Source organism: Mesoplodon bidens, assembly GCF_964165515.1.
Source record: "Mesoplodon bidens genome assembly, chromosome: 9".
NCBI lineage: Eukaryota > Metazoa > Chordata > Mammalia > Artiodactyla > Ziphiidae > Mesoplodon > Mesoplodon bidens.
Genome location: NC_138166.1, coordinates 8,241,288 through 8,253,983, shown reverse-complemented (window position 1 = coordinate 8,253,983; position 12,696 = coordinate 8,241,288). Strand labels below are relative to the sequence as shown.

The 12,696-nt window shown below is 42.6% G+C and overlaps 2 protein-coding genes across 4 annotated transcripts in view; one reads left to right on the top strand and one right to left on the bottom strand.

Annotated features, from left to right (window-relative positions):
• Positions 1 to 7,068: 7,068 nt before the first annotated feature.
• TMEM60 (transmembrane protein 60) lies at positions 7,069 to 11,553 on the bottom strand. Of its 2 annotated transcripts, XM_081244222.1 has the most exons (3): positions 11,342 to 11,553; positions 9,898 to 10,290; positions 7,069 to 7,762 (listed from the first exon to the last, which is right to left on the bottom strand). In XM_081244222.1, the coding sequence occupies exon 3, from the start codon at positions 7,710 to 7,712 to the stop codon at positions 7,311 to 7,313; it is 402 nt and encodes a 133-aa protein (XP_081100348.1). In that variant the 5' UTR covers positions 7,713 to 7,762; positions 9,898 to 10,290; positions 11,342 to 11,553; the 3' UTR covers positions 7,069 to 7,310. The 2 variants fall into 2 exon arrangements, with proteins under 2 accessions (XP_081100348.1, XP_081100347.1); XM_081244221.1 differs by lacking the exon at positions 9,898 to 10,290 and having other exon boundaries at positions 11,342 to 11,552.
• A 319-nt stretch (positions 11,554 to 11,872) lies between these two features.
• Positions 11,873 to 12,696, top strand: part of PHTF2 (putative homeodomain transcription factor 2) — a 121,971-nt gene continuing 121,147 nt past the window's right edge. For both annotated transcript variants that reach the window (XM_081243888.1, XM_081243887.1), the window contains exon 1: positions 11,873 to 12,067. The gene's annotated coding sequence lies outside the window, so the exon portion shown is untranslated. The remainder of the gene's footprint in view (positions 12,068 to 12,696) is intronic.

Sequence of the window (12,696 nt, the reverse complement as noted above, 5' to 3'; positions counted from 1 at the left end):
TGAAAAATCTCGTCTGTCTTAAAAAAAACCAAAATATCTTGAGTATGACTTTTATGCTCTTTTTTCCATCCGTCTTCCTGACTGACAAAGTTCTTAGAAATCTGTCTGCTTCACTTCCTCATCTCACTACAATTTCACTTTAATCCTCAAATTTAACCTTTTAGCTGAAGTGATTCTCTCAATGGTCACCTTTTGACTACCACATCCAGTGGGTGCGTTTCTTAATACTTCTGTTTAACCCCTGTAACACTTGTTATCAATCATTTACTCATTAAAGCTCTGCATGACCTGTTGTGGGGTTTTTTTGTTGTTGTTTTCTGTTTCTTCGGATGGCTTCTTTTACCTCTCCACCATTGTTTAATGCAGTCTCTATGGTTCTTCCCCTTAGGTCTTTAGGCTTTGTCCCTGAACTATCTTCGTGACCCCATGACTTCAGTCAGCCTTGGTTTCTCAAGGCCATCTCTAATGACCCATGTAATCAAATCTAAATTCTTCTCCCTTGCTCCCAAGAATTAGCTGTTCCATTCCCTCCTAATTTTGTTATTGCATCACTCTCTCTCTCTGCAGTCATCTCATGGTAATCTGATTTCTCTATCTTTTCCTCTGTGTACAGTTGACCCTTGAACAACATGGGCTTGAATTGCGAGGGTCCACTTACACACATATATTTCAACAAATACGTACCACAGTACTATACAATCCGTTGTTGGTTGAATCTAAGAGTGTGGAACCTTGCATATGGAGGGCTGGAGGGCCAAGTGTAAAGTTATAAGTGGATTTTCGCCAGCGTGGAGGTCAGCGCTCCTAACCCCCACGTTGTTCACGCGTCAACTCTACAATATATCATGAGATTTTCTCGAGTTGACCCCAGAAATGTTCGTCTACTCTTCTTGTGATAGTAGCTGTTCACAGTCATAGTAGATGTTCATCTCGCCTAGACTCTTACAATAGCATAACATGTTCTAGGCTGCCTGCAGTCCTCTGACCCTATCCCCATTCCAGCCCATTACGTTACCACCAGATTAACCTTTCTAAGACAGATACGGTTGCTACTCTTAGAAATATTCCATGGCTCCCAAGAGCCTTTAAGATGTGGCCCTTCCTTTCCAGCCTTATCTACTATAATCTCTTCCATTTGATGTGCTCAATTTTCAGCTTTACCAGATGGCAGTACTTGCCATTTCCCTTGTGTACTTTTAAAATTCTTTGCCTTTGCTGGGGAAAATCTCTGCCTCGTATACAACATGGTGAAATCTTACTTCTCTCTTCAAAACTCCAGTTAAACCATCTCTTCTGTGTATCTTTTATTGACCTCATCTGTGCCAACTGTCCCCTCACCTCACAGCTGATAGAGATCCAATTATTTCCTCTGCTTCTTGTGTCCTTTCTTCACATCATTAACATTTGTTAAGTGTATGTCAGGCTCTAGCTAAACCATGAGTTAGAAGTTACAAATTTTCTTTATCCCTTTGTGTCCCCAATACCTAATACATAGTACACTTGGTGTTCAATAAATATTTGAAGGAACAAAAGTTGAACCTTAACTTTATTGGAGTGGAAAAACAAATTATGTAGGTTTCTATAATTTAAAACATCCATCTCTGACTTAATTCGTAATGTAATTCTAGAATTGCAACAGAAAAGTGGAGAAAATTAGATCAGTGGGCACTATAAAGAGATGAAGTTTCTATTTTGTACTTACTACAGCCTTATAGATAGTTTAAGAAGCTACCTGTTAGCTATCTAGGCCCATTGGGCAATGTGGAGACAGTAAGTATTATAAAGATAATTATACCTATAAAACTTGTTCAACTTTTTTCCCTTCAACTAGAGATACACTGAAAATTATTACAAATTAAGGATAAATTTTAACTATACCTAAAATGATAAAAATAGCAAATATAATTTTCTTTTAAATTATTATTATTTTTTGGCTGTGTTGGGTTCTTGTTGCTGCACATGGGCTTTCTCTAGTTGCGGCGAGTGGGGGCTACTCTTCGTTGTGGTGCATGGGCTTCTCATTGCGGTGGCTTCTCTTGTTGCAGAGCACAGGCTCTAGGCGCATGGGCTTTGGTAGCTGTGGCTCACGGGCTCAGTAGTTGTGGCTCACAGGCTCTAGAGCATAGGCTCAGTAGTTGTGGCACAAGGGCTTAGTTGCTCCGTGGCATGTGGGATCTTCCCAGATGAGGGCTCGAACCTGTGTCCCCTGCATTGGCAGGTGGATTCTTAACCACTGCACCACCAGGGAAGCCCAGCAAATATAATTTAAGAAGCATCTTAATATCTCATAGTCTGAAGCAGAATTTAACTATTCCTAAGTCATATGTGGCAAGATAAAGTCCGGTTATCTGGTTGTCAGAGAGGCATTCTGATTAAGCTTGTGTTGTTCTCCCTATTGATACTATGAATAAACATTCAAAAATTGAAAATATTGAAGCAAGATGATAACATGCACTAGTTTTGTCTTTATTCTGTTACAGGAGTGGGACAAGGACATACAGGTGGCACATTTTCACAGACAAAGTTCTGTAAAGCCACTTCACTGGGATGATATGCTGAGGGCGTTTGTAGCAGTACAGCTGTGGGTCATTAAAGGGAGATAGTACACTTGTATAATGCTGAGAAATTTCTTCACTAGTCTGTATTTCTCATCTATAAAATAGGGGGTAAAATAGGGGGTAATACCTATTCTGTTAATTGGTGGTGAAAATTAATGACAGCACATGCCAAATGCTTATCTAGCACATTGCTTGGTATATCAGACACTACAAACGTTAGCTTCTGATCCTGGAATTAACATAGTAAAAAGAATAGTTAGAAGAGCTGTGTGCTGGGTCACCCTAATTTCACATCTTCTTCACATCACTTCTATGTATTCCTGTCTCTAATTTTGGGGAGAGCATAGGCATCTGGCAAGAGGAAAAAGTTGCATCAAGGGGTCAAAGGTGAGGTATGGTGGAGGTAGGACATCAAAAACAAACTTCTTCCTAGTTCACTATTTTGCTCAGGGATGGCAATTCAAAATCATGTCACAGACTGTGGTAGTAAATTTGCTTTATGGTATAGGATTACCAGTATGGTTACAGTATGATTGGCTAACTTTAATACAGGGCAAGCAAAATGAAAGTAAAATATTGAAGTGTAGATCCCTCTCAAGCTTTTAATCCAGTGTTGTCTTTATGTAGCATCTGATAACTGGTATCTTCTGTTGATGCTTTCTATTTTTTTTTTTTTTTCTTCAATAGGAAACCTATTTGTGGAAATAGCATTTGGAGTTAAACTTCTCCATTTACCAATGACCATGGGCTAATTTCATTTCATTTACCTGGGCTTTAGTTTTTCTATCATGAGGAGGTTTTTTGTTTTTTTTCCTGTGTACCTTCTTTATCTAAGTCATGAATTCTAAGGACACCAATAATACTTTGAGGAAGAGTGATGTTTACTCTGCAAACATGATCAATCAAGGATAAAGGAAACCCCTTTGTTTAATGTAATGCTAAAAGAACTCTGCTAATTTTCCTCTCAATAGAGAGAAATAACTTTTCTTTATGATGCAGGTGCATAGTAATATGCCTGCCCCTATTTGAAAATGGCTCTGTGGTTTCCTCTCCTTTTTTGGCCATCACTTCTGTTCATTAATCAGTATCAGTTCCTCTTATTTGCTGCACTGTGAAAAAGCAAAGTAGAAACCAGATGACCAAATACTAAGGTTAATAACTCTTAAAATTACAGTAAGCTGTAGCCCACGGATGGATCTCTGCTCCTTGAAGCTTTATGCAACTATTTTTCTTAATGCTTGGAAGCTCTCCATTGGTGGATTTGTGGTCATGTTTCATGTGGTAATGGATGGTGCCACCACATCTGGTTTCTATGTTCATGAAATGTTGAATAAGTCATGGTTCCTTTGAATATCTATTTCCTACTTTTCATATTTTTAATTGCTATAGAAAGTTATTTTGGTCACATGTTGCTTTTACTCAGAATTTTTTTTTAAATAAATTTGTTTATTTTTGGCTGCATTGGGTCTTTGTTGCTGTGTGTGGGCTTTCTCTAGTTGCAGCGAGCGGGGCTCCTCTTTGTTGCGGTGCGCAGGCTCTAGGCATGCAGTCTTCAGTAGTTGTGGCTCGCAGGCTCAGTAGTTGTGGCTCGCAGGCTCAGTAGTTGTGGCGTACAGGCTTAGTTGTTCCGTGGCATGTGGGATCTTCCCAGACCAGGGCTTGAACCCGTGTCCCCTGCACTGGCAAGCGGATTCTTAACCACTGCGCCACCAGGGAAGCCCTTACTCAGACTTTTTGATGAGTATTTGCCCAAACCAGTTTAAGTTACTTCTTCTCTGTGTTGACCTGGAAATTAATGACTTAACTAAAACCTTTCAAATTTAAGTTTCTTTCTTAAGGCAGAATGTGTTCTTTTTATAAACACCATCAGTAAACATCTCTATTATAAAGGAGGTATCTTATAGCTAAAACCAAGGGGAGTATATTTTTCTGCAATACTTGTTTATGTATTATTAACATGTTTTGCTTTTTCTGTCCGTAAGCATAATTTCTTTTGTCTCTCATTACTTACTGTTCTAAAGTAGGCTGTGATATTGTGATTTATAATAAGAAATATGTATCTAATCTTCATCCCTGTTCCTGGCATAGGAATCAGATACCCTTGGAATTTCCTAAGTGATAAGTGTGATTAAGGTGTCTTTTGAGCTTATGTTAGTGAGGAGACTCTTGGAAAGCTCCTAGGTAACCTATGGATTTGGGCTGGTTGCTAGGGGAACCAACCTAGCAATTAAAGAGTTGAAACTTTCAGTCCCCCTCTCCCCACCAGGGCTGGAGATTGAGTTCAATCACCAATGGCTAATGATTTAATTAATCATGCCTATGTAATCAAGTTTCCGTAAAATACCAAAAGGACAAGGTTCAGAAAGCTTCTAGGTTGGTGAACATGAGGAGATGGGGAAAGAGTGGTGTGCCCAGAGAGCTTGGAAGCTCTGCACCCCTTCCCCATACCTTGCCTTATGAATCTCTTCCATCTGGCTGTTCCTGAGTTAATATCCTCTTACAATAAACTGGTGTTCTAGTAAGTAAAATGTTTCTCTGAGTTATGTGAGCTGCTCTAGCAAATTAATCAAATGCAAGGAGAGGGTCATGGGAACCTCCATTCTAAAGGCGGTAGGTCAGAAGCAAGGTGACAACCTGAATTTGTGCCTGGCATCTGAAGTTGCAGAGGGGGTGGGGGGCACGTGCAGTTTTCTGGGACTGAACCCTTAACTTGTGGTATCTGATGCTATCTCCAGATAGTGTCAGAACTGAGTTAATTCCGTGGTGATGTAGGGAAAACACATACACATCTGGTGTCCGAATCGGGGAGGCACACATCAATAACGTACTGCTGCTTCAGGTTGTTTACTTAGTGTGGCAGTGTACCAAGTTAAGTAAGAAGAGTTCTACTTCCTGGGACTCTTTCAGATACTATGACGATTGATCCTCACGTGTGAACAAGCTGGTTATTGTGTTGCCTATTACATATAATTCTTACTGAACTTTTCTCTCTTTTCCTTGGAGACCAGTCCCACATTTCCTCTTAGTAACGTCATATAGAATTTCTGCTTTTGCTTGTTTCATGGCCTAGCTCAGGGGTCAGGAAATACTGCCAATAGGCCATATTTAGGCCACTACCTGCTTTTTGTATAGCCTGTAAGGCAAGAAATGTTTTTACAGTTTTAAATGGTTGAAACAAAAATCAAAAGAATAATATGTTGTGATATGTGGCAATCATACAAAATTTAAATTTCACTGTCCACAAATAGTTTTATTGGGATATAGCCATAGTCTATGGCTTCTTTCTCACCACAAGAGCCAAGCAGTTGTGACAGAAACCATATGGCCCACAAAACTTTAAGTATTTACTATATAACCCTTTACAGAAGTATTTTGCTGACTCCTGGCCTAGCTGATTGTTTACATGTGGTGCTGTTCCTTCTTTTCTCTGTGAGAGCTTATACTTAGATGATACTTTCACAAATACAGGTTTTCCTAAACTACAAAACCCTCCTACTATCTGGTTTCTCACAGAGATTACAGCTTTCTTCTGCTTTGAATGTATTAATAATAGATTCCAGTGACCAAATAGTTTAGATCTCTCAATTGAATTAGGAATACCTGATCAAGTCTTGGAACATTATGTTCCCCATATTAACTATCCTTCTTAATCCTATTTTTACATACCCCAAATACTAATATATACCAATTATAAGACAGGGAAATATTTGTAACTGATCAGTTTTTTATTTATTTACCCTACCTCTGTAGTTTCAAACAAAGAGTTAAGCAGTATTCATTTTTAGTGTTATGGCTGAAACTTTGTCATATTATCTGTCTTTACAAAGGAGAACTAGATCAAAATGCTATATTTAAGCAATCCTCTCAAGTATTAGCAGCCAGAAACCACTTTTTTGTTAGATATTTTTTAAATGAACAAAATACTATTTTAGATACTCCCAAAGCTAAGTGAGAACATCACCCTGACCCTGCTTTAGGGTTATAAGACACTTAAGACTCTTGGGAATGCTAGTAAGTACTGCCACCTACACTTCACTGGAATTGGTTAAGTACCCTCATAGGGTGATCTATAATTTTTCAAACCAGGACACTTCTAAGAATGAAAGGGGAACTAACTCCCTGAGACCCCAGGACAATAGGCATAAACTGGACTTTCCTGACATAACTGGGATGTATAGTTCCCCTAACGTTAGAAAGAGGCAAGCTTCTGCTCTGTTTTAATATGCTACCTCTAATTTATTTGTTTCAAATAGAAGGCAGAGGTAACAATGAACTTAGCCTAGATAAAAAACTGTTGAACTCTCAGATTCTTTCTGAATGTAAACATGAAGTGGTGCCCCTAATTATTTCAGTAACTGTGTTTTTCCTTCATAATCGAGAAGCACTATTTACTTTGGTAGTAATGGGGCATGATATATTAAACTTCTACCCAAATATGTAGATTAAAGGCTTTATATTTAAATGTTGATCACATACTTAAAACAGATTATTCGATAGTCAAGTAGAAAAATAAGATCCAAAACAAACTTTATTTACACAGGACAATAAGGGTACTAATAACTCAAATATTGAATAATTAAGTTTTGGGTTGACTAGAAGTCCACGATTCAACAAGACTACTTTATGGAAGCAGTATAAAATTACATTTGATATTTTTCTCAGTTCTCTGGCATTCTTCAAGCTTGCAAGGATTCAGAACACTTTAATGATAGCTTGTTGAACAGCAATAAAATGAGATGATGTCCTTAGAAGTCAGTCTCTCAGAAAAAAGACGTTATATCCAAGCTCTATCAAAGCCCCAGCCAGTAAGGCCCATAAAGGAATGAAGACATAGGACAGGTTCATGGTAGTAAACTGTTCCAGTTTAGCACACAGTGCAAGGCAGAAGGCTAATTTAAGTAACATTGCAATGAGGTACCAGGCTTTTTTTTTAATATTGTGTGATCCATGTCGAGGGTCAAAGCCAGACTTACATCGCCCAGCCATTTTCACAATCAGCATGACAAGAAGGATAGTATCAAATATCCAGACTGGAATAAATATGAGGAACCAGTTCCAAGGTGCCTTCTCATCCAGTTTCAACACCAACATGATCAAGAAGAGTAATGTGAAAAGCCAGGTGAGTAGTACTCTCTGAGCCAAGGACATTCTCATTTAAACAGTTTAAAGAGGCTGTTGCAGAGTCGAAAAAAGGGAAATATACCCTAAGAGAAGGAAAAAAAGTCAAGACTGTTTTGATACCAGAAAAAAAATTTTCTATTCCTGGTTTACAAAGCTGGCTCTTTCCCACTCACATATTTCCTAATTTTGAAAACATTCTACCAGTCTTACTTTCCTCATCTATAAAACCTGTAGCCATCTTTGACAACATATCCATCACTCCTTATAGCTGTGACAAAATACAATTTTTAGTATATCCACTGGGTATAAGCTCTATTCAAAATGTCCCAAGAACAGTCTGCTCCTTTTCATTGCTGTCACACAAGTCCAGGCACTCATGATCTTTTTCCTGCACCTAAGAGATGTTCTTAACCTCTTTTTGTACACTTGCACACCTATTAATTTTCATTCAATTTCAAGGAATACTAAGAAAAAGCATTCAAAATTAAAGTGAAAAAGGAAGGGGTGGTATCAAGCCAAGAGAGGAGAGTATTAATAAGACGGAAACAGTTAATAAAAAAGTTAAGAGATTAAGTAGAATTATGATTTTAAAGAGGTCATTGGGTTAAATAATATAGAACACATTGATAACACTGGATTTTCACATAGCTTAATCTATGGGTCTTGCATTTTTTAAATCAAATTTTCTCAAAGGTTTTACAAATACCTGTTTTCTTAGTCTAAAAATTTGTTTTTTAATAATACTTATATTTCTGGTTTGTGGTATCGATCATGCTTTTTTATTACTTGCTATCCAATAATCAAAACCACTTTAAATACTTGATATTTTGTGATTTTAGATGCTAAATTATTCAATAATTGGGGCTATTTCTTATAGTCTTATTTTGTCTTGCTAATCTATATTTCTGTTTTGTACTAGTACTGTATGACTGTTACTGGATATGTTCTAATATCTGTGAGGTCTAATACCTATTTACCATTTTCTTTTCCAAAATATTTTCTACTATTTTGACCTTCCACGCTTTTCAATGCTAAAATCACTAATTCTTAAAAACTTGGAACTTTGATAGGAATGCATTCATCTATAATACTTAGGTATAAGCACTTATTTAATCTTCACATATAGGTTTACAGTATGTTCCATACTTACTCAAGTTTTTTTTATCAACCTTGTGACCATTTGGAAAAGGGTAAATAGAATGGGAAATCAGAAGCCAGGCTGCATGAAGTTGGGTGAGGAGTTAACAGAAGATAATGAAATGCAAACAGCTGACAAGATTTTATTCCTTTGAAACATTTGGAGAAAAGAAGATGAAAGGTCAGACATACAATGAGGATGACAAAGGAAGGTTCAAGAAGAAATTTTCAGTAAAGGAGGAATCTAAGTATGATTATAAACAGAGGGAAATAAGCCACTGGGCAGTGATAGACTGAGGATGAGAGAGGACACTTGATGGCAACAGGAAAAGATCAGAAGGTAATGGGGATGGTAACAAAAGCATGGGTGATAGGAGTAAAAATGCAGGAAGATAAGAAACGGAAAAGGTGAGGATACTGGCTAGATAAATCAAATGCCCTAGACTATCATGTTTTAAGTAATTATATTTTTATTTATTTATTTACTTATTTTTATTTTTATTTTTTTTGTGGTACGCGGGCCTCTCACTGTCGTGGCCTCTCCCGTTGCGGAGCACAGGCTCCGGACGCGCAGGCTTGGCGGCCATGGCTCACGGGCCCAGCCGCTCCGCGGCATGTGGGATCTTCCCGGACCGGGGCACGAACCCGTGTCCCCTGCATCGGCAGGCGGACTCTCAACCACTGTGCCACCAGGGAAGCCCCTAAGTAATTATATTTTAGAACTAACTTTGCTACATCTCTACTACTTCAAACAGTGGGTGACTGTCATGGTGCAAGAGTATAGATCTGTTTTTTTTTTTTTTTTTTTTTGCTGTACGCGGGCCTCTCACCGCTGTGACCTCTCCCGCTGTGGAGCACAGGCTCCGGATGCGCAGGCTCAGTGGCCATGGCTCACGGGCCCAGCCGCTCCGCGGCATGTGGGATCCTCCCGGACCGGGGCACGAACCCGTGTCCCCTGCATCCGCAGGCGGACTCTCAACCACTGCGCCACCAGGGAATCCCAGATCTGTTTTATTTCAATAGTGACCTGTGAGTCTCCTAGCTCCCTTCTTTCCTTTGTACCCATCTGCCTGTACTCAACTTGTTTACTTGACTGGCAGATACTTCATACTGCGGTATGAAAAACAGATGCTTTTGCTCCCAGGAAGGCATTTTCCGTGCTGGTCTCCTTTCCTGGCCAGAGGCTGCCATTGTGGAATGTGGGACTGACTTTGGAAGAAGTGGAGAGGTACGTACTGATTAGTAACTACAGATGGGCTTCACACTGTAAACTGAATTTGCTCAATTCCCATTTCCAATCGATCTGGCCATTTGTATGGACTTTTAAAAGGTTTACGATAACACAGTTGCTTAAACGTAACTTTTCCACTGGATGAGTCAAGCTTCATTTTTTCTCGTAAAGAACTGAGTAGCAACTGGTCATAGGAAGGGAGCTGCATTCAACACAGGTACTTGAAGACTGGAGGTGAAAAGGCTGCAAAGAACACAGTCTTGTGGCTACAAGTTCTATTATGTGGGATGCAACAAACTTTTGTATGCACTTTTACTAAAATGCCCTCGATTGGGAAGCACTCTGTTGACATTTAAATGACACTTGAAGGATTATGGATGCTGGGGTTCAGTGATGACCTACAACTCCGATTTCATTATTAATAAATCTCCGTTAACTTATTATATTTGTTTCCTACGACTACTCTTCTTTCTTCTTAAAGAAGGGCGGTGGGGGAGCAGGGTGGAGGGAGCTGCATACTCCAAAACAAAAATTTGTTCAACTAAAGTATTGCTCATTTGAAGTGGTTATTTCTTGCACCTGCAAAACAGTTAAGTATATGCTTCCTTATCCATTGTTAAAACCTGCGCTTCCCCTAAATGGCAATCTAAAGGCCCCTGCCCACAGTTCAGCGTCTCGGTACCAGGTGTGTGGACTGCATCATTTATTTGTCCATGGTGTTTGCCACACCATCTCCCATTTCCCTTCTCTCGCGACTGCCAGGACACTTCCCAGTGAACTCGCCCCATCCCGAAGACAGTTTTGTTTAATGGGCCCCCAATACACAACTATTCTAAACAATGAGTCACTTTTCTAAAGGTTCCTGCTGCAACAGCCTTGGCCAACCTGACCGTCCTTCAAAGGAACAGCGTTCTGCTTACACTTACCTGATTTTCGGGCCTACTTGTCTCAGAACTTCAGGACATTCCTAAACTATCCTTGCCCTTCGTCTTCGAATGCCGACGGTCCGCCAGCGGTGCCCTATTCGGACTCCCCCCATTCTGCACTGTGGGACCAGTACATTCTGGAGTTGAACGCCGTTCTTGTACGACATGATCCACAATGCAAACAGAATCCTGGTGCCAAGAGGTGTATGTGCGTTTGGGACCGGGAGTGTGAGAGTGTGAGGGGGTGAGGGGATGAGGGGCGGCGACACGGCCCACGGAAGCATCGGGAGGCCAGGGCACCGGGGTGTGGGGGCGCGGGGGGCGAGAGCACTTCGGAGGATGCCGGCTCGTTGGAGCCCCGGACTCACCTGGCAGCGCCGCTGGCTGGAGAGCGCAGAGGGGCGCGAAGATTAGGAAACTCGCCAGTTTGGATCCTTGGCCTTTTCCACCACGCTTTTTCCCCCATTAAATCCAGAACCCGTCACATGATAATCAAGAAAAAGATCTCAGTTCCGCCTCTCCAAACAGCCACAGTGGAACCTCTCTCAGGTCTACCTCGGGGCCGCGCCCACATCCGGGGCAGGGTCTCACCGCCCTGGGCCTACCCTATAGGTAGAGAGAACGCCAATCTGGGTTGAGAGGCCCCCTTCCCTGCGGTAATTGGGCCATTTGGCCGCCAGTGCCAACCAACCGACTTTTCCGTGCGATCGGGTTTGTCAAAAAGGCGGCAATAAAAGCAGCCAGTAGGCCCGCCTCTCTACTGCTACGGGCTAGGAGGAAAGTCAGTCTAAGCATAGCCGGGAGAGTCCGCGGTCCCATTGGGCCCACAGATGCCAATCAGACTTGCCAGCGCTGGGCCCCGCCTCCACGGGGCGCCCCGCCCCTCCCCTCGGTCTCCCAGTCAGCGCGCGGAGACTGCAGGCTCCGGCGCAAAATCCTGCGGGAGAGGGGGTGGGGCGACGGCTCTGGAGGCAGCGCGCTCGCGGGTTGCTTCGTTGTGGCTCGTCAGGCTCCCGTGGCGGCGGCGGCGTTTGCCTCGGTGTCTCCCGCGCGCACTCCAGCCGCCTCCTAGCGGCGCGGCGCCCTTTCCTACGGTAAGAGCCGGCATCACCTCCGCGCTGAGGCGGGCCGCGTGGAGGTCGTTGGGTTCTGACAGAAGCGGAGGATGAAGCTGGACGAGGGAGGGGAAGAGCGGTGGGTGGTATGGAGGTGGGGGGTGTGGGGGCAACGCGTCGTCCTCCCCGCCCGTGACTTCCTCGGCAGCCGCCGGCACCTGCGCTGCGGGATACTATCATTTGGCCGGTGGCGGAGGCTCAGCCTCCCTCCTCCCGAACCCGCGCTGTCCTCGAGCCTTGATGGTGATGGGCCGAAGCCCAGCGCCGCCTCCCGCCCCTCCGCCCCCTCCCAAGGCCCCTCTCTTTCGCTTCCTTCCCCTGGCGCTATGTTTGGGGCGCGTCGGGTCCTGGAGGGAGTGCGGGGGTCATCGGGTGGCCGAGCCGGGGTCGGCGGGGAGCGGCCAGCTAGCAGCCGGAGGAGCGGGCTCGGGAGGAGGGGGCGACTCTGCGCGCGCTGGACGCCGACTGGAGGGGGTCGCTGCCCTGCTCCCACTGAGCGGGCAACAGTTTAGTTTTCTGATTCCAGCACTGACTGCGGAGCTGGCGCTGAAATCCTTGGCATGGGCCTTAAAGGGATATTTCTTGTCTGGAAACAATGCCGCGGTCCA